The 22899-nt window shown below is 39.9% G+C and overlaps 1 protein-coding gene across 4 annotated transcripts in view; it reads left to right on the forward strand.

Annotated features, from left to right (window-relative positions):
* GRM7 (glutamate metabotropic receptor 7) overlaps positions 1-22899 on the forward strand; it is a 300952-nt gene that overhangs the window by 246500 nt on the left and 31553 nt on the right. For 3 of the 4 annotated variants that reach the window (XM_069866002.1, XM_069866003.1, XM_069866005.1), the window contains one exon: positions 20041-20287. The exons of the other annotated variant lie outside the window; for it this stretch is intronic. In XM_069866002.1, coding sequence (XP_069722103.1) covers positions 20041-20287 — 247 coding nt within the window. The remainder of the gene's footprint in view (positions 1-20040; positions 20288-22899) is intronic. 4 annotated transcript variants of the gene reach the window in all.

The following is a 22899-nucleotide window of genomic DNA, read 5'->3' on the forward strand; positions in this document are numbered from 1 at the left end:
GTTAGGGCCTCTAAATATCCCTGTTGATAATTGCTCTATGTGTTGAGTGCACAGAGCCCTGCACTTAAACCCAGCACCGGTTTTAGTCCAATTTGGAACTGAGCAAAGACATGCTTGGGGAAAATAAATATATCTTCTGGACGTGAGCCCAGGCAGCATCTGTGGAGCATGGAGGGCTGTTCAGTGCCCAGTCCTGTGTCACTGGGCTCAGGAAGGTAATGTGTAAGACAACCTTTATTAAAGTAAACTTCCCTGTGGGAGCAGGACTGGCTTGATTTGATTGCACTCATACACACAGAAAAATTTCTCCTTTGGATGCTTTTTCTCCCTCGAGGCCTAGGGTTTGCATTTGCTGACAGAAGTTTTTTACGAATTCAGCTTGTATTTACAAGCTTCCTTGTGGCTCCTCACGCAGGGACAAGGGAGCTACTAGGTACTCAACATTTATTTCTTCATACATAATAAGGGCTAGAAGACAATAAATAAATCTCAGTTAAGTGTAAAAGCAGGTATGCTGTGCAACTATGAGGACAGCACTGTTTTTTTTATCCTGTCAAAAATATATTTGATAAGCTAGAGATGCACAATAGGGTCTGTAGGCCATTAACTCTTGCCAAGTCATGGATTAGATAAACATGTGAGGTGATTTGGCTTAAAACTCATGGTTTTCTTGTCCTGTAATATTCCAGATTGCTTTCTGTATAAGTACTCCAAATGAAACTGCTGATGGCGAGCTCTAAATAATTCATAGCAATTTGTAATGTTATCTCTGAGGGATGACGCATAGGAGTTAATTTCTGAGTTGACTTGGAGCTGGTAATGAGGAATGTGAGCTGTGGTAGGGTGATACAGGGCGCAGAATTACTTCCTTAGACTGCATTGGAAAATGGTTTGGATTTTGCTGTCAATTGTAATTGTAGCGTCAGACTTCAAATACAGATTCAGTTTGATAATCGTTTGATAATTAAAAGTGGAAGCACTTTCCTGATGCTCTGGATTAGCATTGACATGCATGGATACCTCATGACAGTAAGGGGTGGAGGGGTGGAATGACTGGAACTTGTCCGGTCCTAAAATGAAAGACTTCTAGTAATTAAATTTCATTTGAATGAACACCTAAATCATCTTGTATTCTGGGATTACCCATTCCCAGTTTAGCATAACAAGAAACGCCCATCTGCATGTCACAGAAACCCAAGGACTGCATAAGCCACAAAGGAAGCTCGCTCCAGTTTATGAATTATGATGGATTGAGCAGTTGCCATAGCAACAGTTTGTACTAATTGTGATACATTAGTAGCAACAAGGATTGGATGGCTCAAGTCATTTAGTTAATTAAACACAAACTTGGACAGCTTTGAAGGAATAATAGAGAAAATTAACACCTACTAGTGTGCACCTGTAAAACGTGAACAATTTGTCTGAAAAAAATCACAGAGCGTTTCTGTATTCTTGACGTGTCTTCTCTGGCTTTGCATGTCTTCTTGTGGGATGTGGTGTGATTTATTTTGAGGTGCTTGCTGAGATGAGGCATGAGGGATCAGGAAAGCCTGTTGTCTGGATCAGGGCAGTTGTATGTTGGCTGGGGAGCTCAACTTTGGGTGACTGCAATGGGCAGGGGATAGGTTTGTAATGGGAAAGGCTAGCACAAACCTTTCTGTGTTTGCATGAGTATGTTTGAGCATCAGTCTCATTTTCACAAAGGAAGATGCTGGGGTTTGCTGGCAGAATTTAAGGGGGTTGCAGCTGGGGGTAAACTAGTTGGGTTCATCATTCTAGCAAGCACAATTGGCTTGAGCAGGTTTGCTGACAAAACCTGTGTTGGTCTTTATCTGCTGCCCACATCCCCTGTCTGAAATACTTTTTTCAATTGTTGGGGATGGAGGTAGGGGGACATGTTAGGGTTTTGGTTTGGGGGATTTTTTTTGAGGATGAGAAGGTCTCTATACACTGCTGCCATCCTTAAAAGAAAGCACTTTGAACATTGACCATTCTGCAGTTGTGAAGGAATATGGTCTTCTGAGAACGAATATATTAAAACGGAATGAAGGCAAAAATATTTCAGTCTCCCTGTGCAGTTATCTGTCCCAAAGTAACTTCAGCTGGCTTGCACTGCAGGATGGGGCTTGTATCCTCAGGAAGAGCAGAAACTTTCTCCGTATGGACTGTGGAAATGAAGGTTATGTGAGAAGCCTGTTAGTTTTGGACCACCTCATGAATGCTGCAAGGAGAACAGACATAGCTTTTCAGGCTACTTTCTGGAGCAGTCTCATCCTACAGTGTTTTTCTTTCCATGTAGATACTTCTGAGAAATTAAGCTCCATCAGAATAGTGATGTACCCTCAGGTAACTAACAGAAAAGTAAATTTTATCCTGTTTTTTTTTTTAAATATGAGGAATTCTTTTCCTTTATTTTGCCAGAATTTAAATTCCTGGCGGTGGCTGGTCAGGAATGAAGGTTTTGCTGCCATGGCTAATCCTCACGTGAATCCACCATTCTTTTATACAGTTCTAAAACACCCTGTTCACTTTTACAGTTTAGAATATAGAATAATTTTTATGCTAATAAATAAATCAGAGCCAGTAAAATTACCTGATTGGCTAGAATTACAGACTGATCTTTAGATTTGAATGCAGCCTTTAGATCCCAAAACATATTCAAGCTGTGTAGTCACGTACACACTCTATGCAGCACTGTGATAGTGTTGTTAAATGGAAAGGACACTTCCAGCCATAATAAGTTTGTTTCTAAGTAGCAAAAGCAATATGTAAATGTTCTGTTTTAAATAATAATTATATTATAATTTAAGAGGTCAGTGAAGAGCTGGCTTGCTTTATAAATATGTTTGTCAGTGCTTTTTAATAACCAGTGTTATACTCTAAACGTCTTTAAAGAAAAGTAATATGAGTAGGATTAGCCTTTTTCTTCCCCGCTCCTTCGTTGACACCAACTTGCACTTTGAATTCCCTTTAAGGTCTCTAGATAGAATTAGAACTTACTTTGTATGCAAATATATGGAATATATGCTTGATATAGGCTTTGGTCAAACTTCACTGACATTGAAAGATTCCCATTGACTTTTCTGGGGTTTATAGAGGAGCCACAGTGATGGAGGAAACCAGAGATGACTGTAATTAACATGGGAATGGGCATGCTGTTGGCATAGTTCAGTTCTTAGATGTGCTAGATGGAGAAGAAGTTTTTTGGGGATTGGTTTGTGGTTTTGCACAACAGTTGCTCTTGTGTAGAGGTATATGTTGTTGTTTCATCAACTTGTATGAGGGGGTTAGGTGGAGACCTCCTTCCCTGTCAGCCGGGTGGAGTCTGCTCCAAGGTAGAAGGTAAATTAGGGAGCGAATGAGGGTGTATGTGGAATAGATGCTCCCAGAAATGAATACCCTAGCAGTGGAATCAACAAGCAAGGAGCTGGTAGAACTATGAGGAAATCAAATAAATTCTCCATAAAGTGTTCCCAGACTTAGTGATGCAGGTGAAATAACTACCCAGAGGTATAGCCATGGCACTGTGTTACCTCAATCTTATTCGGGTGCAAGCTGATAGAAATCTCTTTGGGAAATCAAAACAGAGTATCACCAATGTCTATGTTCAAAATTGTGTAATTATTAAAGATGTTACACCTAGCTGCGGTGGAGAGTAAGTCTTGCTCTTCTAGGAAGGCCTCAGGGTTTTTGTTTGGTAGGGTAATGTTTTGGGGCAGTGTTGTTAAGTATGGTGTGTTAGTAGATCAAGGAGATTCAGTTGCTGAAGAGAGTGGAGGCCAAGGGAATCTATTAAGTGGACTGTCTGAGAAAAAGAGCAATTTTATTTCACTAAGTGTCTTCCAACTGGGTGAAAGTAACTGCATATAAATAAAACATTCATGTGGCTGGATTGGGGGAGACAAAATTGAAGGTGAAAGGACAGAAAGAAAATCTTGAAGCTTGCTCTGTAGAATGAATCTTCTGCATGGAGCCCTGCTTTTCATTAGGAGCATAGCATGGGCTCAAATATGCTTTTTCTTTTTTTTTCCCCCTTGTTAAAACTTTAAATTGACAGCTCAGGAGAACCTAGCCTCCTCAAGTGTGAACGAGAACCTTGTATGCACATTGTCTTTTCCAGCTCCATCTGAAGCTTGAGTCAAACCTGGAGAAAACACCCTGATGGAGAGCTGGTCTGCAGTACTGGCAGACTGATCTCAATTGTAAGGGTGGTTTGGGGCTTGACTTTTTTCTTTCACGTTCTTTTTGCAGTATTAGCTTACTGAGGCACTGTGCATGATTGTAGAACTATTAAAATAATTATGTTTATTTTGGATTATAGATTTAATTTTGCAAGACCTGAATACATGAAATGAAAGGGCTGCTTGTCATCATAATGCAAGGCTGACTGATTTACTGTGCAATAAAAATAAAGAAAATTGCAAACCTCAAAATGGTTAACAGCATATAGTGGGGAGAAAACCATTAGGGCATTTGTGCCTCTCTTATTTCCAAGCTATGAATAATTTTGGCAATAGTTTTCAGCACTCTCAAGGCAAAGCAGCAGTTCATATCAGCTGCGTTTGCAGACATTTCATTGCCATGACAACCTTGTGCAGATACATGAGCTGCTGTCAATTGTCAAGCCCATCGTCAGTTGTGACCTGCAGCTTCACAAAGGAGCCTACCTGCATAATGCATGCCATGTTATCTCATTTGCCCACACTGATAAATGTATACTAAGTGTAAAGAACCAACCTGTGAACTAAAGGACTTTGAAAAGCTCCTGCTGCCTCTAGGTTTCCATCCTGCTTTTCCTCAGATGATGATTCTTCACATTTTGATACGCTTTGTATCTTGCCTTTCTTGGGCAGCTTCGAAAAGGCTCCATGTAGCTCCATACAAAGAATGGAAGAGAAGTGTTTGATCCTTCTGGCACATGTATTCTGATACGTTATTGCAGGGAGGTCAGAATATGTTTACCTTGGCAGGTCTGTTTTCATCCTAAGCACACACGGTCCATGGGGAGGTGCACACTGTGCTATGCCTGGAGCTTTTTAGTCTTTTTGTGCTTCTGAGCGCCCAACTTGGAGCACTGCTGAAGGGCCATGACTTTCCAAAAGCCCCTCAGGCTGTGATCTGCCTGTGACTATGGCCCGTGGGGAGGGGAGGTTAAGCTGTATGCCCAAAAATACGAGATCGCTGATCAGCTTTTTGATGCTGTAAGTTCTGTATTTAGATTGGCTGAAGAGAAGGTCAGTAGAGGTTTTGCTGAATAAATGCATGCTTCAGTGCTGATGGAAAGTTCACTGCCAACTGAGAAGATCTAGACCAACAAATTTAGTTTCTTGTCCACATTTGTTTGTGCTTTCAGCATAGAGAAAGAAATGGTGCAAGAATATCTTCTGTGGAGGCAAATCCAGTTAGATCGATTATATAATATAGGGAAAAAATTGGGCATGTTTGTGCTGTCTTCTCAAACTGTAGGTAAGAAAGATACGCAGCACTTTGCATCTCTATTCTGATCACACATAACCAACAGTTTATATGTTGTTCCTAAAGGCTGTACTGTTACAGCAATGCTAAAATAGGCATATTTTATTTATATACAGGTGTTGCTCTGCTGATACGGCATCTATGTCTCCTTAACCCACTGTTGTACGGACATAAACATTTTTGCTGCACCAGAAAAACGTAACATTTAGGAAGAAATGAAAATGAAATTTACTTGCTAATTATTACTCTGCGATTTAAATTTTATAGTATTTGCAAAATTAGCGTGTGTTATTAGCATGCTTCTGTGGTACTTCAGTTGTTTTATGTTCCCCTGTGAATCCAGCCATACATGAAAGCCATTGTTCATGGGCCATGCCATCATTACAAAACAGTGCAATGGGGTTCAGATCTTGGTCTGATGCACTCTTTCTTTTATCGTGTGGCCTCAAGCACCTGATGGTTTGCACATCTATATTTCTGTTTGTTCAACATCCTTGCACTTAGTAAATCATCCGACATGCAAGCATCAGTTTGTGGTACAATTTTCTTAAGAGTTTTTCTCTGCATATTTAAATGTTTGAGATAGCATCATGAATGTTGGCCAGATCTTCACTGGCAGCATAAGACAGTCGCTACTGTGGCCATGATTAGAGTCTTAATCTTCCTTTTCTCTGAACTTTGAGGTTTTTTTACTCCAGGTGAAGGCATCTCTAATGTGGGAAGTCAAAAAAACATAAATGTTATTTAAGGTTTTCCTGTCATGAGTAATAAATGCCAGCACCAATTTTGGTCTGACTGAGACCTCGTCTAAGAAAATTTATATTCTTAGACTAGTGATCAGAGAGGTTTACTTTAATGTGCTATCAGCATAAGATTAAGCATCTGAAGTTGTTGTTTTTTTTTAAAAAAAGAACACTTTTTATTTCTTTTTCTTGAACTCTTAATTAGCACTATATATCCTGAATACAAAGTAAAATTCCAGAAGGCTAGGCAGCTTCTCTGAGTGAAAATGTGTTTAGAATTGTTTTCTTATGTATAACTATTTATGAGGACCATAATTTTTTTAGTTACCCATCTACTTGTCCATCTGTGTTTCCAAATATACGCATTAGCTTGCAGTTTGTCCTTTTTCTAATCAATACCCTTCTACGGGGTATTCATTGCTGCTTATTCCTTAGTTTAACACAAATGGAACGGTCTTGAAACTGTTTCGCCTAAGTTTATTTTCTATTCTAGAATATGTTAATAATTTAAGAAAATTTGTGAGATGGCTTTTCCTCATGTTCACTCAGCAACTATTTGGTGAGGAAAAAAATTAACTGTGGTAAAGCTGTCTGGTCTTTTCTATTATGAGCAATATTTGATCCCCAAGATATTTCTGGGAAGTTCAGGGCCTTCCAATGGCCATTTTTGCTGCAGTGGCTTCCCACTGGATTGACAGCATTTCTCTAGTGGAGAGCTTTTTAACATTTCCACAAATTTTCTCTTGAAAACTGAGAAGATAGTGATTATGTTAATTGTGAGTGTCATATTGCCTGAAAAGTGACAGTGCATGATCACACCTTCTCAAATCCCAAATTTCAGGATGAGGATTTGAGCATGCCCTGCTCTTGGCATCAGCCCATGTGTCTTCTTCCCAGGAGCCCTCCTAAGGTGGCAAATCTTTACCTGCCATAGAGATGTCTCTGCTGCTGAGAAAGTACCCAGGGCTGTGCAGTGTGTTCACATCTGGCTGCAGAAGCACAGACACAGGTAGTCAGAGCATCCTCGCTTTATGTTGCTCAAAATCTCAAACTGAGTATTGCAGGGGGGGGTTGTTTTTTTCCCCTGCCTTTATGTTGAATTATTCAGGAGTTGAAGCGAGTAAAATTCAAGATTTCTAGACTAGAGACATTTGGAATATAAGCAGGATAGCAAAATCTATTTCATTTGAACTCTAATCTCTGGTCATGTATAAAATGAATAAAATGCAGTGAGTGTGGAGAAATATGATTTATAACAGCAGCTGAAGTCTGGCACTGAATACCCTAAAATGCCAAGATTGTATGTCAGTCAATTTAGCAGTGCAACGGTGAAGGTGAAGAATGAAATGAAAGCTTTCTCCGATGATGTAATCTTTGGAAAAAAATGACAGGTGAAGAATTATTTCTAGCTCAGAAAAAGCTAAATGCTCATCTAGTGAGAGAGGGAAGAGCCATTACTTTAATAATAGAAGTTTTGGATGTACATTACTTGTGTTGCACTTCGTGTTTGTCTCTTTTAGTGATATGTAACTTATTTTATAGTTATTATAACGAACATGAGTGTCAACCAAGAGATATCAGACAGTTCTGAGGATTGATCTGTGCTTGAAATATAGCCAAACACAGCTGTGACTGAAATTTCTTACCATCTGAAGGCCCTTTAATGACCCAAGTGAAATGATTTGCTGGGTCTCTATACACTTCTTTTGTGGGCAGACAACCACGCTGGATAACAGCACATCAGCTGAGATACCTGTGGGAAAAACTTCATCCATTTCATAAGTTCTTCCATCAGTTTATGGACATGTAATTAGTATAGAAGAAAAATGAAAGGGAAGGTCCATGCAGCTGTTTCCTGACTCTCCATTGCCATTACCTGTCTTAAGGGGTACAGGATCAGACAGCCTTATCTTCGTTGTAACCAGGACATGGGTCTCAGCCTTGCCCACATCTCTGGCTGCCCACCCACCACCCTTGGATCTGCAGTAGGACACACTTTTCTAATCACCATTCTGTGAGTGGTGGCATGGGTTGTATGTCCACAAGGAAAAAACAAGAGCATATGAATCCAAAAGAAGACAGAACTTCATGTTATTTTAGTGGTGGACCTTGCTTCAAACATTACTGTCCTTGCAAGATTGTCTTGCTGGCACAAAGCATCCTTCTGTGCCAAATTTCTACTTCAAAGAGACAACAAAATTCAGAAATCCTCATAAAGTCTAGTCAGTTCCAGGAAGTCACCAATTTGAAACAACTTTAATCTTTTGTTGACTTAAGACAGGGCCATCGCTGTTCATTTCTTAGCTGAGTAACTCCCAAATGATTCTAAGTAGTTCATGGGCATCTTTATCATCTCTGTAACTGACACAGAAAGTAATGCTGGTGCTTTTTTTTCCAGCAGATATGGAATCTCTGCTGAGTATAGTCTGTATAAGCCATTTCACTTGTGGGATCATTTTTGCTACTGCTTCCGTTTCTCTTTTAGCCATTTGATGTCCTTTGAAACCAGCAACATGCTTTTCCATTGCTGCTCTGTCCAATTATCTGAATAATTTAATTTCCTTCTAGATAAGCTGCTAGAATTTCTCATAAAGGCTGGAGAGCCAAAATTTCTCCTCATTCTGCATCATAACCCTGAGAGCAAGTGCTTTAACATTTGGTATTTTGAATTACCATACAAGTTATGGATATAATTCATAAATATTTTTTTTTCTGATGTATGCAGATTTCTTGTAAAAGTAAGTCCCTGTTATAAGGGAACAAGCTTTATAAAATATTTAGTTCAAATAGCTAAAATATATTTAAAAAACATACAGTTACGTCATCTTTACTCTGCACACGTGCCTGTGAAAGGCAAGCTGAAAAGCTAGCTGTGTTGGGTGCTCTTAGGACACGAAAATTTAAGTTGGCTTTGGCAGTGTGGTATTAAAAGGAACAGTTTATAGTGCAGGGATATGGAATTGGAAATTAGTCCTTTTAGACCTGTTTACTGGTGTATTGTCTGCCTTTGGATTTGGCCTCTGCAGGTGATAATCTTTCAGAATATGACCCAAATTTTCCCTTTGGTATGCTAAGTCTCCTGCTGTGAGAAACGTACTGAAACGTAATTCATCACACCCATTACCTGCTTAACTCTGATGTGTAATGTTGTCATTGCCAAGCTAGTAACCACAGAAGCAGTGAATGTGACAGCGCTTGTAAGCACGTCTAAGGGTTTATCAGCATTATCGCACTCTTGCTCTTTCCCACAGTGTGATACCTGTACATTGGTGTCTGTCACGTTTTACTGTATCTTAAGGAGGGAATGAGATTCCATCTGGCATGTTTGTGACAAGGGGAATTTCACAGCTCTGGGCATGTTCTTCTCCCAAACCTCTACACTTTGAGATGTGACTTACAGCAACTTTTCAAAACATCACAGGCTGTCTTCAGGCAGCCAGAAATATCAGATCTGACATCAAAGCTTTCTTTACCATTTGCTAATTGTCAGCAATTTCTTAGGGCAGGGGAGAACCCCTTGTTTGTAAAGCAGTTATGGTTACTCTGCACGTCGCCTTTGCTTTTTGCAGCGTGTGTGGCATCCTGTAAGTGATAGTGGTGCTTCTTGTGTGCACCTGAGAAGTGGCCATCCTCATTGCTGTAAGCTGGGGTGAGACTTACCCCTTCTCTGCAATAACATGTGCTGGGGCCAGAGGTGGAGACAGGCAGAGGGGAGGTAGTGGTGTGCACAGGGCCAAGGGCACTAGGGGCACAGGACATGAATGCTGACTTTTTGTAACTGAGTTATTAGGGTAACCCTGAGGGGTTTATACATCTTTTTAGAAATGCTGTTCATAGGAACTTGGTGTGGGGCCTGAGCTATGATGATGATATCTCCAGAAGCATCTAGCTCCTTGATTTGACTTCAGTCTTTTAGACACTTTTATTTGAGGCATTCTCATTTTGTTGGTATAAACAACTGACCATGCAACTTCAAGCAGCTGCCGTTATGGAGCACCATGGCTGTGCAGGTGCTTCAGGAAAGCACCTGTAAAAGTCCCTGCAGTGCTGTTGAAGCAATGTGCCACGCAGAGACTGCTGGCTTTCAGGGGAGTCCTGCTTCATTGCAATAGTTTCTAAGGGCTCTCCAGGTAAAGTAGGAAGATCTTTGTTGCCACTCTGCAGGTAATTTTTGAAGCTGGTGCATGTCAGATGGAAGAGCATATGAGGGAGTAGGTTGCATTGCCTCATTGAAGTTAGCAGATGTTTTGCCCCGGGTTGGAAGGGTGTCTGAGGCAGTAACTTGTACAAAGTGCACAGCAGTGAGGCTGTGTGCAGCTTGTGTTTGTGTCAGTTGTTGTACCCTCCAGACAGAACTGGCCAGTGACATCTTCAATCTATTACCGCTGCCCGACCCAAACTCCACACTATGTGTTGGAATTACTGCTCCCATGGCAGCAGATGAACATTGAATTTCAGTCCCTCCTAGAACTAGAGCAGAACTGGGCAATAGTGAATGGTTATTTATAGTCCTCAAAGCCAACATTTACAGAAATGTTCCTTAGACTGAGTCCTCTGTGTGTTTATTTGTCCAGGACAATGGAATATTATCATTAAATGAAATACTTTCTGCTGACAGCCACTTTGCTTTTGGTTGTTTTTGGAGATGAAACTCTGGAAACTTAGCTGATGAGTTGATGTGGCAGTGTATGTAACACGCAAGGCATGGCTAGTTTTTTGGAGAGATTAATGACATTTTGTTTTCTGCTTAAATGGTGGTGATTCTTAAAATCTGAGTCTTTTCTCAGCTCCCTTTCATTCTCTTAGTAGGAATAATAATTGTCTCTGGTTAAATGCACAAAAGAAACTCACCCAGGCACGCAATGGTTTTGTGATGATCTATTAGTTATTACTTCTGTAGCTTATTTGGAACTCTAAATTTCTGTTTAGTAAGGATAAAAGCAGAGATCACATCTAAAAATAACACAGAACAGTCTGTGAAATTTAGTCATTTTATTATTAGCAGAGAAAAAGAGGTCTTCAAAGGCATATGAACCTATTTGAAGAATGAGTTGTCTCAAAGTGCCCTGACCAAAAAAATTAATTTAAATGCAAAATGTTTCTTCTTGCCTGTGTGAGCAGGTTTTCTTCTTGGCTTACCGAATTCTCCGCTATTCAGCTTCTGATGTACTGTGCTGGTCGTGGGGTACCTGGCCAGGGGGTAGGGTTCTGTATCCCCTCTCATTACTGCAGAGCTGCCATCACAAGATGCACATTTATTGCTCCTGTCACTGGATTTCAGTGCTGTACTGGTATGAGCTCTTGCTTAGGGAAGTCCAGCAGACAGCTGATGACCTCTTGAAAGAGTAAAGCATGATTTTTATTACTGGGTGTAAAAGAAAGGCAATTTGGGGAGCTACTTTCCAAACTTTAATCTTCTTTACTTTCATATCTCTGAGGAAATTGTGATGTTACTCTGTGGGTACTTGCTGTTCCTGTGGAACTCTTTTTGTTTTTCCATTACACTGAAATGTATCTACAAAGTTAACTTGCCAGTTTTTTTCTGATCTACTAGATGCAATATTGTGAGAATTTCCAAAGGACGCTAGCTTAATAGACCAACTATTTTCTCTGATGAAAGCTATCCAACCTCAGGTCCGCTGCAACCAGTCAGTAAAATTATTTCTCTTAGACAGACAGAGCTCCTTGTTGAGCTGTAGAGAACAAACATGTTTTTTAGCTTGAAAATAGGTTTGGAATAAAAAGAAGAAAATTCCATGGGGCTGCACGTGTTCCCCGAAGCCTGTGTGTCCCACATGCCATGTATACCTCCCTGTGCAAGGGATGCACAGTCCATCCACTGAGCCTGGACTCTGCACCGGGAGCAGCAGAGCTGCTCATGAGCAGCCCCAGTGCTTGCTGTCAGCCTGCAAACCAGCCAACTGTTAATAGGAAATTTTCTGAAACTAAAATCCCATCATTTCCTTCAGTGTCACCTTTCGTATAATTACTAAGCACAGAATTTATAATTAAATGGTACAACTGATTCAGTGACATTCCCATAGACGTTTCACAAAGGCTATTTGTGTGCCTTGCTATTTTGTACAGTAATAACTGCAATCAACATAACTACTATGATTTGTTTATCAAACGTCCCTTGGGTAGCATCCGTTGTCATTTGTACAACTTCACGAGCATCGCAATTTGCATACTGTTACCTGTCTCACATTGCTATTTAGTTGTGTTTCTGAAGCACCATTGATGCTCACCTCTGCAGAAGAATGCAGTTGTCTTCCACAGGTTGTGAAAAGTACACACTGAACAAATTAGACAAAAATCTATTAGTAGGCAGAACAAGAATCGAAGGGTATACTTATTGACTGATGGAATTAACAGGTTGGAAAGTGAGGAGAAAAAAGTGTACTAAATAATCATCCATGAATGAAGAGAGTCCTGAGGAACGAACATTTGTGATCATGTAGCTGATGGCTGGATCGTAGTGCCAGTGCGCTAGGCAGCCACACTGAAGTAGCACAGGGAACCCTGGTTTGACATTCTGGCTCTTGACGTTGCAGCCTTAAGTGTTTGCCATAAGTATGGAGTATATGTGCTGGCACGTGCGTATATTTTTTGCCTATAAAATATTCAAATGTTAGAAAAGTATGTTGAACTACTGATATAAGGTGGGTTATGTTAATAGCTTTAGGAGCAGTAGGTTAGAACAGCAGTTAAGTAGGATAGTCCCTGTCTCCAATCTATTAAGTGACCTCCTGCAACTGAAAATCCCTGTCTTCTGGATCTTTTGCCAGATGTTTGCCTCTTTTGTCCAAAATGCTGGAGCCCTGTGTCCATACAGGGGGTTTTGTGATGTTTGGGGTTTTTTTTTCCAAAATAGTGTTAACTTAAAAGAAAGGGAAGCTGCTTTCTCTAAGTGCTGCTAATCTAGGAAAAGAGTTTTGGGTTTTTTTGCAAACTGCTTTAGTCTTCATAGGGCATTGCTAAATAGTGGCTTGAGCAGATTATGATGCTTAAAAGGATGGGAATGGAAGCAGGTGACCTGGAAGTCACCAGCGATAAGCTCCAGGGCGGTGTGGTATTATCTGCAGTTGCACTGGTGCCATCCAAGTGAAGAAAGCGAGTGTATGTCTGTATCCACGGGAGCCGGCGGCAGGAATCCAGGATGTGCATGGGCTGCTGGAAAGCCTCATGGGGGAATGAAAAGAAGATTACTGAGTCAGGTTGGTAAAGAGAGCTGACAGGACTGCATCACACATAATATTTTATATTTCTCAGACAAGAGAAGTGCACAGTCCTTGTGGAAAGACATGGTTGCTTGGATAAAGTTGCCATTGCCTGAAACTTCCATAAATCAAACTGTCTAAGGAAATGAGAACAGTGTTTGCTTTTACAGCTGTTTGGGGTTTTTTTTCCAGTTGAGGTTATGGTGCTGCCAAAAGGAGGGCGCTGCACAGTGGAGTTCACTGCTAACGTAGCCCATTCAGGGGCTGTGGTTTCAGCCTGTCTTCCCTGCCAAAGCTTCTGTCAGAGGGGCAGAGGGGTCCCAAAAAAGGCGCAAGCTGCTGCTGACTCTTCAGTCTCTATTGAACTAGCATAGCTTTACGGGTGCTTTGTGGCTGGAGATTTTTGTACAGTGATATCTGTCCTGGGTCCTGGCCGTAGTCCACCATATTAACTGTTGGTCTTATTCTGTGAGGAATGTGATGTAGCCCCTTGCAGCAGTTTGGGTACCAAATAGCCAATATTTTTGTTGGAGATAGAAGGGCAGTGGTTCTTCCTAAGCAAAGCCTATTTAAAGTCAAAGTACAAGAAGCACAGGTTTCACTGGCAAGCAGATATTTTCTTCCTTTATTTGCCTTCAAAATCATGTGGATAGGGGCATTAGCCTCTAAAATGTCTAATAATCCATTTACATTCAAATCTTTTTTTACTTTTCACATGTTTGCAAACATATAATGCAGGGGGAGCTAATTTTAATTTTTATTAAAAAATGTTTCTCATTTTTATATTTACGCAACATAATGTAGAGAATGAGAAGAAAGGTTCAGATGACCTGGAAGTCTTCTGGGAGATTTATAAACTGTCTACTTCATATGTAAGAACATTTGTTTTAATTCCCATATAAAAGTGAGATAAATTAGTTTGTGATAACACAAGTCCAAAAATATCACAAGTTAGTACTTTATTTCCATATTGCAAATAATGCAATTCACTGCATAATTAGAAAGCTGAATTAGATAAAAGGAACAGTTGCTCCTGATTGGACTGTGAATGCAAAGCATTAGCCTACAAAAAGTATTTCTGACTCCTGAAGATACTTATCAAAGATCTGCAGCTATAAGTTCAGTTATTAGGGCCCAGCAACTGGAAATCTATCTGCTGGTTTAATGAAGACCAAAAGTCCTGATCCTGCAGTGCTTTACTTTTGAGAGGAATTCTAGCTCATGCAAAATTGTCCATTGATATAGTTTTTTCTATACAAATTGCTGGTTGTTAGATGTGTGTATTCAAGACCAGTCTAATTTTCTTTCAAGATTTTGAAGGTAATTTTCATCATTTGCATGAATAAAGGAAGAATCTGGAAAACATAGAAATCTAAAATTCAAATAGAAATCCTTTATGTAAAATAAATTATAAAATCTAGGTGCTTTTGCATGTGAATGATATTCTTAGGGTTGAATTTTCTCCAGTGCACTTCTTCAAGGTCTTATGCATTTGTAATAGCATTATGTTAAGTTTAACATTAGGTTAAATTTTGTCAAAATTCAAAGTATGCTTGAGAGAGAGAAAGCGACAGATGTGAGTGAGGATGACCCACCAGAATATAATGACTTTGTCCTTATGTCATAGCAGACATGGCTTCAAACCCTCCATGGAAGTGGGCTTGCAGAGACCAACACAACATTGTTTTTAGAAAGCTTTAATTTCCACTGGCAGTACTTAGAATCATAGAATAACCAGGTTGGAAGAGACCCACCTGATCATCGAGTCCAACCATTCCTATCAAACACTAAACCATGCCCCTCAGCACCTCGTCCACCCATCCCTTAAACACCTCCAGGGAAGGTGACTCAACCACCTCCCTGGGCAGCCTGTTCCAGTGCCCGATGACCCTTTCTGTGAAGAATTTTTTCCTAATGCCCAGCCTGAATCTCCCCTGGCGGAGCTTGAGGCCATTCCCTCTTGTCCTGTCCCCTGTCACTTGGGAGAAGAGGCCAGCACCCTCCTCTCCACAACCTCCTTTCAGGTAGTTGTAGAGAGCAATGAGGTCTCCCCTCAGCCTCCTCTTCTCCAGGCTAAACACCCCCAGCTCTCTCAGCCGTTCCTCATAAGGCCTGTTCTCCAGCCCCTTCACCAGCTTCATTACTCAGTTACTTAGCTCAGTCCTAGTTCTCGTTCATGACAAGTCTGAGCATCTCTCACTAAATCTGTGTCTTAATTTCTTAATTTGATCTCAGGTTTGGAAACTGCTAGGTTTCAGCAGCCATCTGTAAAAGGCATGTATGAATTATTAGTCTCTCATTGTCAGTTAAATCTTATCCTTTGTATTTTAAGTCATCCATTTGCATTCATCTAAAATGCTTTCAGAGAGTTTATCAGAAGAAGTGAAATAAGAAATGAAATAGTTTCATGTAAACTGCATTTTTATGTTTGACTGGTAAAGCCACAAAGCAGAGATAAAATACATAAAACTAAGGCTCTGCATAATAAGCGTATCTATTAGTTTCCCTTATCTTTATAAAGCTCCCATTTGTCATAAGAAGCATTGTGTGTCACTCATCTTGCCTTGTTCTACAAAAGCTCTTCTCTCCATTTCCTTTATCTCCCATCAGCATTTTCAAGGTAGGAAACTTGGCTGATGTGGTGCTGCAAAAGACCCCGCTGACTTAGTAATTTTTTAACCTTCAACCCCTTAATAGCAAAAGGAAGTAAAAATTAGTACCTGTGTGCACCCAGATAAAAATGTTACTGGCGCTCTGCTGGTTGCAGATTTTCTGATCATAGCAGCCCTGGATTAAGGGCAAAATGCTGGGTCAAACTATCCCCAAGGTAAGTCACCTCCAGGTAAGGGCAGATCCCCGCTGACATAGGCTATGGAAAACCAAGCAAGGAAGCTGCTGGCTGTAGTGTGTGGCTGTAAAGGTTCTTGAGCTCTGGTGCAGAAATCTGCCCTTGGGAATGATCTGTGATGTCTCAGGAATCCGGTGTCCACCTGCCTGAAACACCCATGTTGGGAGCAGCGCCTCAGCAGACAGCAAATTACTCTAGTGGTGGATTTTCACTGGTAGTTGATTGTACCTGCAAAACCACAAGCTCATCAAATGTAGTTATTCAGCTCCTGCACAGGAGGATGTCTCCTCGATGTGGGTGGTACGTCATATTCCGAAAGACCTTGAAAAGAGTTTCCTTCTCTTGTTGTGTACAAACGTCGCTTGTTCTTATCTTCTTCTTAAAAGAAATATTAGTGTGGCATAACCAACTCATCAGCTGATCCAAAATTCAGAAAATGCCACACATTGGTAACAAATGCTTCTTCTAAGGATCCATTTGAAAACTTCTTCCTATGTAGTGCTTTTGAAAGTAGCTCTTGCACAAGATGCATCTTTCCTTCTGCTTTTCTAGGTTTTTTTTTTTGCCATCACACTTAGTGTGTCTGCAACATATGTTTTATGAGTGTGGTGATAGAAAATTATTTTGCTTAACTGACAAGTTAATCAAAATTCCTATGGGGAGCTGTTTTACGTGCTGAAGAAGTGGGATTTGTGTAGGGAAAATCTGTAATCAAACATAAATATGCTATTTCTGTCTATGGAACATAAACAACTAATTACGTGCATCATGCTGCCAATGCTGTGTCATTAGGGTTTTATTTCACTTCCCCTCCACCTTTCCCCCTGTGGTCCAAATTCCTGCTTTCTCTATAAAGATTTTTATGTTCTCTAGGAAAGTGAATCAAGAGTAAGTTTCAAAATATTACTGTGCCTTTTTCACCATATGGCTACTTGAACAGATTTTCTGTGAGTTCGAGTTGTCTGAGAGAACTGCTGAAGAAAACACAGCTTTGAAGTACCAGTACTACTTCTATATTTGTCACAGAGCTTTTCACTGGCATAGATCTTTTCTAACCTTGTAGCAATGTAGGTCTCATTCGGTAGTACTGCTTAGCAGGTATTCAATGCCTGTCAGGTTTAGTTCTAATACATATCTTGCATATAGAAACAGAGATAATTCTTATTAAACACATGTTACAGAGCTGCATCCTTTTCAGTCCTAACCAGAAGGACTGCAGACATTGTTTAGGCAAGCTCTCTTCCCGAGTATTAGCAGAGAGATGTGTGGTCTGAATACAGAGCTGGGAGCCAGACAGTCCCCAAGTGTGATGTAATTTGTCAAGTACGCAGTCCATAGCATCCTCCTGGCCTTTAGGGGTGTTGATACCTGCAGCTCCTATAGCAATTGCAGGAGCTCTTTATAAAATAGAAATAATAATCATCTTACTTAACAAGGATAAAATCTGGTAGTAAGTTAGAAAACGTTTAATGATTAGAAGGATATCTTTCTGGTTATCCTTCAGCCTTTACATGTTGTAGTTTATGTATTAACTTCCAATTTTCAAACACCTATTGAATTCAATTAATTAATATTTAGATCTATGCTATTTATAGTGATGCAATGCAATTGACCCTGGCTGAGTTACAGCTGATTTACATGAACATGACAGAAAAGGAGGATCAGCTCCAAGGGAACAAATGCATTGCAAACTATTTTTCTTTTAAATGTTCTTACAAGATGAATAGACATACAGCTCTTACGTACATAGAAATGAAGTTATAAAGCATATATCTGTAGTGTAGCAACATTCAGCTGCGAGGTATAAGGTGAGGAATAACAGCTAGGTAGTAACTCTGCAGTGCAGAGCAGCAGGCAACAACACTCCTGACTGCAAAAAATAAATATTGTGTTTCACAGCAGTGCTATAAGATAAATTCAGAAAATAATCCTCCAGCAAGGAGGCCTCAGTAGAGCACCACACTGTTTTGGAGCATTCCATCTTGGTGAAGCAGTAGGTCAACAGCAGTGTCCAGGTTAGGGGGAGACAGGAGGGCCTGAGATCTTCTCAGTTGCTGAAGCTGGAGAAATTACTCCATTATCTGTCAAAGACCAAGGGGCAACATGGTACCATACTGCTTTTTAAAAATTGTCCAAAAGACAGTAACTATTTCAATATATAAAAGAAGGTAACAGAAGGTTGTGGTGGCCACTTGCTCTCTATGCCACCAGGAAAGGACAGTTAGCAGCTTCCTTCAGGTAGAGACCAAATGTTTGGGGAGACCTGTGCACCTGCAAGAGTTTGGTTACGAGGCAATGAAACCTCTGTTAGAGAACGGGTTTAGGACATGGGTAGACAAGGCGATCTGACAGAAGTATTCTGGTGTAAATGGCTTTTTCTTGGGACAGGAGTTTAGGCAGGGTGACCTCTTGGGTGCCATCCCAGCTTCAAATGATATAACTTGGCTCAGCGTGTCTTTTCACAGGATGAAATGGGTTATGTCCCAGTGTCCTGACTTTGCCAGAATTTCCAATGACGTGTCATTTTCTTCTGATAATGAGTAAATATAAACTGAGAAAGCACTTAAGTTTTGCTTGATGGCATCTGTATGGAGACGCATCTATGCACAGCAAGTATTTTTATGTTTTCTGTAAGGCATTTTATTGCTTCCAGTGGTGGTCTTAATCACTATAATAACAACTGTTATGTAGATGTAGCTAGCAAGTCTGGGGACATTCATGTTTTTCTAAATATGGGAAGTTGGAAATACCTAGGCAGAGTCAGCATTTTAGTCTGTCATTGTATTTATTCATGGACTTTTTCCACTTGAAATTCAGACTGATTAGCAGTGAATAAGAGAAGAAAAGGAAATAGTGTTCTGAAGAAATCACCCTCAATATGTAATGATTTTCCCATCTATACGGATTTACAATATACTTAATTTTGAAGAGGATCCACAGAGATTTTGCTCCCTCTTCAGCTCTCCCACACTTGTATTGTGCTGTTTCTGTGCTTTTTAACTTTTAACTGTGCCTAACTCAAGATCTTAAGTCACAAGAATTGCTCTAGTTAATCTATTAAGTGTATCCTTGGAAGAGATAATTAGAAAAGTAAAAGCCTTTCTACCCCTGTATATTTGCAGAGTATGTTTTTAAATCCATGTGGTTTCTTTGAATACTCATCTCCTGGCAGTACCTGTTCTCTGACTTGCATATAAACTGTTTTTTCATAATAAGCATAGCTGAATGTCATGAGCTCACAAATCATTGTGTGTTCTCTACAAAGGTATTTCAATGAATTAGAGAATTAAAGTACAATAAAACCAAACAAAAAAGAAGTCCCACCCTCACTTTTAAAAAGAAAAGTAAGGGTTTGTTATTTTTGTTTTGTTTTTTTTTTTAAACTAACCTGCATTATTAAAGTTCCTCCTCTGTAACTTATAGTAGACCTAAACTGAAATTTATACCAGCATTATTGAAATCCAAATCTGATCTTCACTCTTTAAAGCTATACCATAAGCATACTGCCAAAATTGTATTGTTAAGGATGCTGAAAGTTTCTAACATTGAGCGTCCAAAGAGACTGTTGGTACAACAAGTAGCTGATATGTGTTGGACATCACAGTGGTTTGCAGTGCAAAGGTCTTGGCTTGTGCATCTTTGGTTGCAAAATCATTTAAAAATGCTTATAAATGGTTAGTTAATGTTTGAAGTACTACAGCTTGCTTCCCAATCATCTTATTTGTAATAGTGTCTCATGTGTTGTGTCTCCTAGCTCTACATACAAACTACCACACTTACAATATCCATGAACTTAAGTGCTTCAGTGGCCCTGGGGATGCTTTACATGCCGAAGGTGTACATCATCATCTTCCACCCTGAGCTAAACGTCCAGAAACGGAAACGCAGCTTCAAGGCTGTGGTCACAGCAGCGACCATGTCATCACGGCTCTCACACAAACCCAGCGACAGACCCAATGGTGAAGCCAAAACAGAGCTGTGTGAGAACGTAGACCCAAACAGTAAGTACTGTTCATCTTCTTTTCACTGGCTGCCTGGGGGTTTTGGAGGCATTGACCAATACTTGGACCTTAAGGTCTTCATATTATTTGGTCTTCTCAGTTAAAGATTTTTTATATCGCCCACACGTTATTTTAAATTCTGTATTTCCTCCTCACATTTTGAGTTGGCAGCAGCACAAAGTATTTGGTAGCTGTGAGTAACTCCTCCTCCTTTCCCTCCTCTGAGTGAGAGATCAGCAGCATCCTTGTGTTCTGGACCCTCCAGCCTGTGTCAAGCTCAAACCTTCCTAAACCTGATAGGTGCAGTTTCCAGGATGGATGGAGGGACAAGGATCAAAATTTCTGATAGCTCTGCTAACCTGAGTTATAATTTCATTTCTTGCTAAGTTTCTTTGCAAAAATCTCACAATCCTTGAAGATTCTCGTTTACGGGTTTTATCTCATGCTATAAAAGTGAACACAAATCTTGCCACTGATTTAAAAGGAAAATAGATCAAAAAGATTCTTCCCGTTTTCTTAATGTGCATAGTATGGTATGTTGTAGCACAAGATTACATACTGAGGCCATCAAATTTGATTTGCATGTGAATCTGGAAGGAGTTGAGAAAGGAGGCAGCTGCACAACTTTATAGCATATTGGAAAGGTTTAGACATGTCTGCAGTTTTTATGAAAAACAGATCTGAATGTGGAGAAATGCCCTTTCCTTGCCCATGATCCATTCATCAATTTGCCACTGAAATCCCTGCCACTTCTTGTCTATTAACTGCTGTCTGAATATCTGCCTCAAAGCAGAAACTCTGCTGTCAAAGCAAAGCGGAAACAGCCAGCAAATTATTGACACAGCACTTTTCCTCCCTTTATTCACCCCTTAAGTATTTTTCTCTGGTGTCTAATCATGCAGGTATGCAAAACATATTCTAACTGGGAAAGCAAAATTTGTGTTTGGAAACTGAACTAGATGAACTTTCTGACATAAGAACTAAGGAAATGCATCTTTATAAATTAAGGACCATATTATGCCTCCTCCAGTCATACTCACTGCCAAAAGAAATAAAGATATTTCCCATGATAGGGTATTACCCAGCAAGAGAGAGAGTTGCAGAGTCCTCTGCCAAGTAAAATTTCTGTTAGTTCATACTGACCGTGGTGAAAGAATCCCTTCCACTATCTCTGGTCTCTGTCTAATCCCCACTGTAATTTTGCTGCTATGGAGGTCTAGCTGTCCAGTGTGCAAACTCCAACTGCTCCCTGAGGAGTTCCAAGAGCGTTGCTACCTAAGAAGGCAGACCAGAAAGGGCCTTTGAGGTTGGAGGGAGAGAAAGAAGGAGGAGGGAAGGGGATTTGGAAAGACAGCTGGGAAAGGGCAGGTGAGTGTGTGTTGCTGAACAGCATCTCACTAATTGCTGTTCTGCTCAAATGAGTTGGAATTACTTTCTCCTCTGGAGAAAAAACAAAAACTAAAAATTTCCATTCAAAGACTTCAACAAGAAGAAAAATATAAAAGTTCTGATGATTAAATATTTCGTGTAGAAACGGAGGTAGACTCCTGTGGGAACTACAGCTCGGGGGTTTCCTGCTCTGGGCTTCCCTTCCTTCACATTCTCCTGTGCTGCATCTTATTGTTGTTTTCAGACTTCTGAGAATATTTTCCCTAGCCAAAGAACAGTCAGATTCTTCCCTGGGAAGGAGATAAGTTTATTAAAAAGAATTATTGCTCACTTAAACCCCCATATTTTTGATAAATCACATTTTTTTTTCATCCAGGACTATATACTGGAATATGTTTTTAAGAGGCAGAAGGAACAGAAACCCCCTGCTGGCAAGATCTACTAGTGTCTGCCTTAAGCATCCAGTCTTCAGTCCCAGTTTTCTTAATTCTGACTTAAAGCTGGGGTTAAATCCACTGGGAGTGAAACCCTGAGTACTTTGAAATGAGTGTGCGTGAAGGGAGAATGCTCTCTGTGAGCTCATTTGGTTAATGTAGGATTCTAAAGCATATAAATTTGTTTGTTCAACCCAGCCAGCCAGGAAATGTGCAGTAGTATTAATTTATATGTCTTTCTCCAAGTACCGGCCTCTTAAATTTTTTATGGTTTGGAAAATAAATTTTCTTTTAAATCTTTTAATTATTTATATACATAGTACCATCTGTTCATATTATCAGCTGCACCTACCACTACTATTTTATTCCCTGGATATGTGTGTTAATAATTATTAGAAAATCAAATTAAATAAACTACTGCTGTACTTAAAGTATCTGGGTACATCTAGTCCCAGTGTAGGCTACTACTACAGTTAATGGGAGCTTTCCTATAGTGTTTAATAGGTTGACAATCAACCCCCTAATCAGGCAACATTCAGCATCTATGTCTATACAAGGGATTCATTGAATACCTGAATTGAGTTTCTTTTTTTCTTAATTAAATATTTTGTTTAAAGAAAATGTTTACAGCTCCATTTTTAGGTGGAAAAATTGAAAACCATATTAATGAGCTCAAAAATAATGTTATCCAAGCAAAACCTGCCAAGTGAAATTTTGAATATGGTGTCCATAAATAAATAAGGTTTTGAAGTTTTCATTGCAATTTATCTTCAAAAAGTAGTTTATACA

Source organism: Phaenicophaeus curvirostris, chromosome 11 (assembly GCF_032191515.1).
Source record: "Phaenicophaeus curvirostris isolate KB17595 chromosome 11, BPBGC_Pcur_1.0, whole genome shotgun sequence".
Lineage (NCBI taxonomy): Eukaryota > Metazoa > Chordata > Aves > Cuculiformes > Cuculidae > Phaenicophaeus > Phaenicophaeus curvirostris.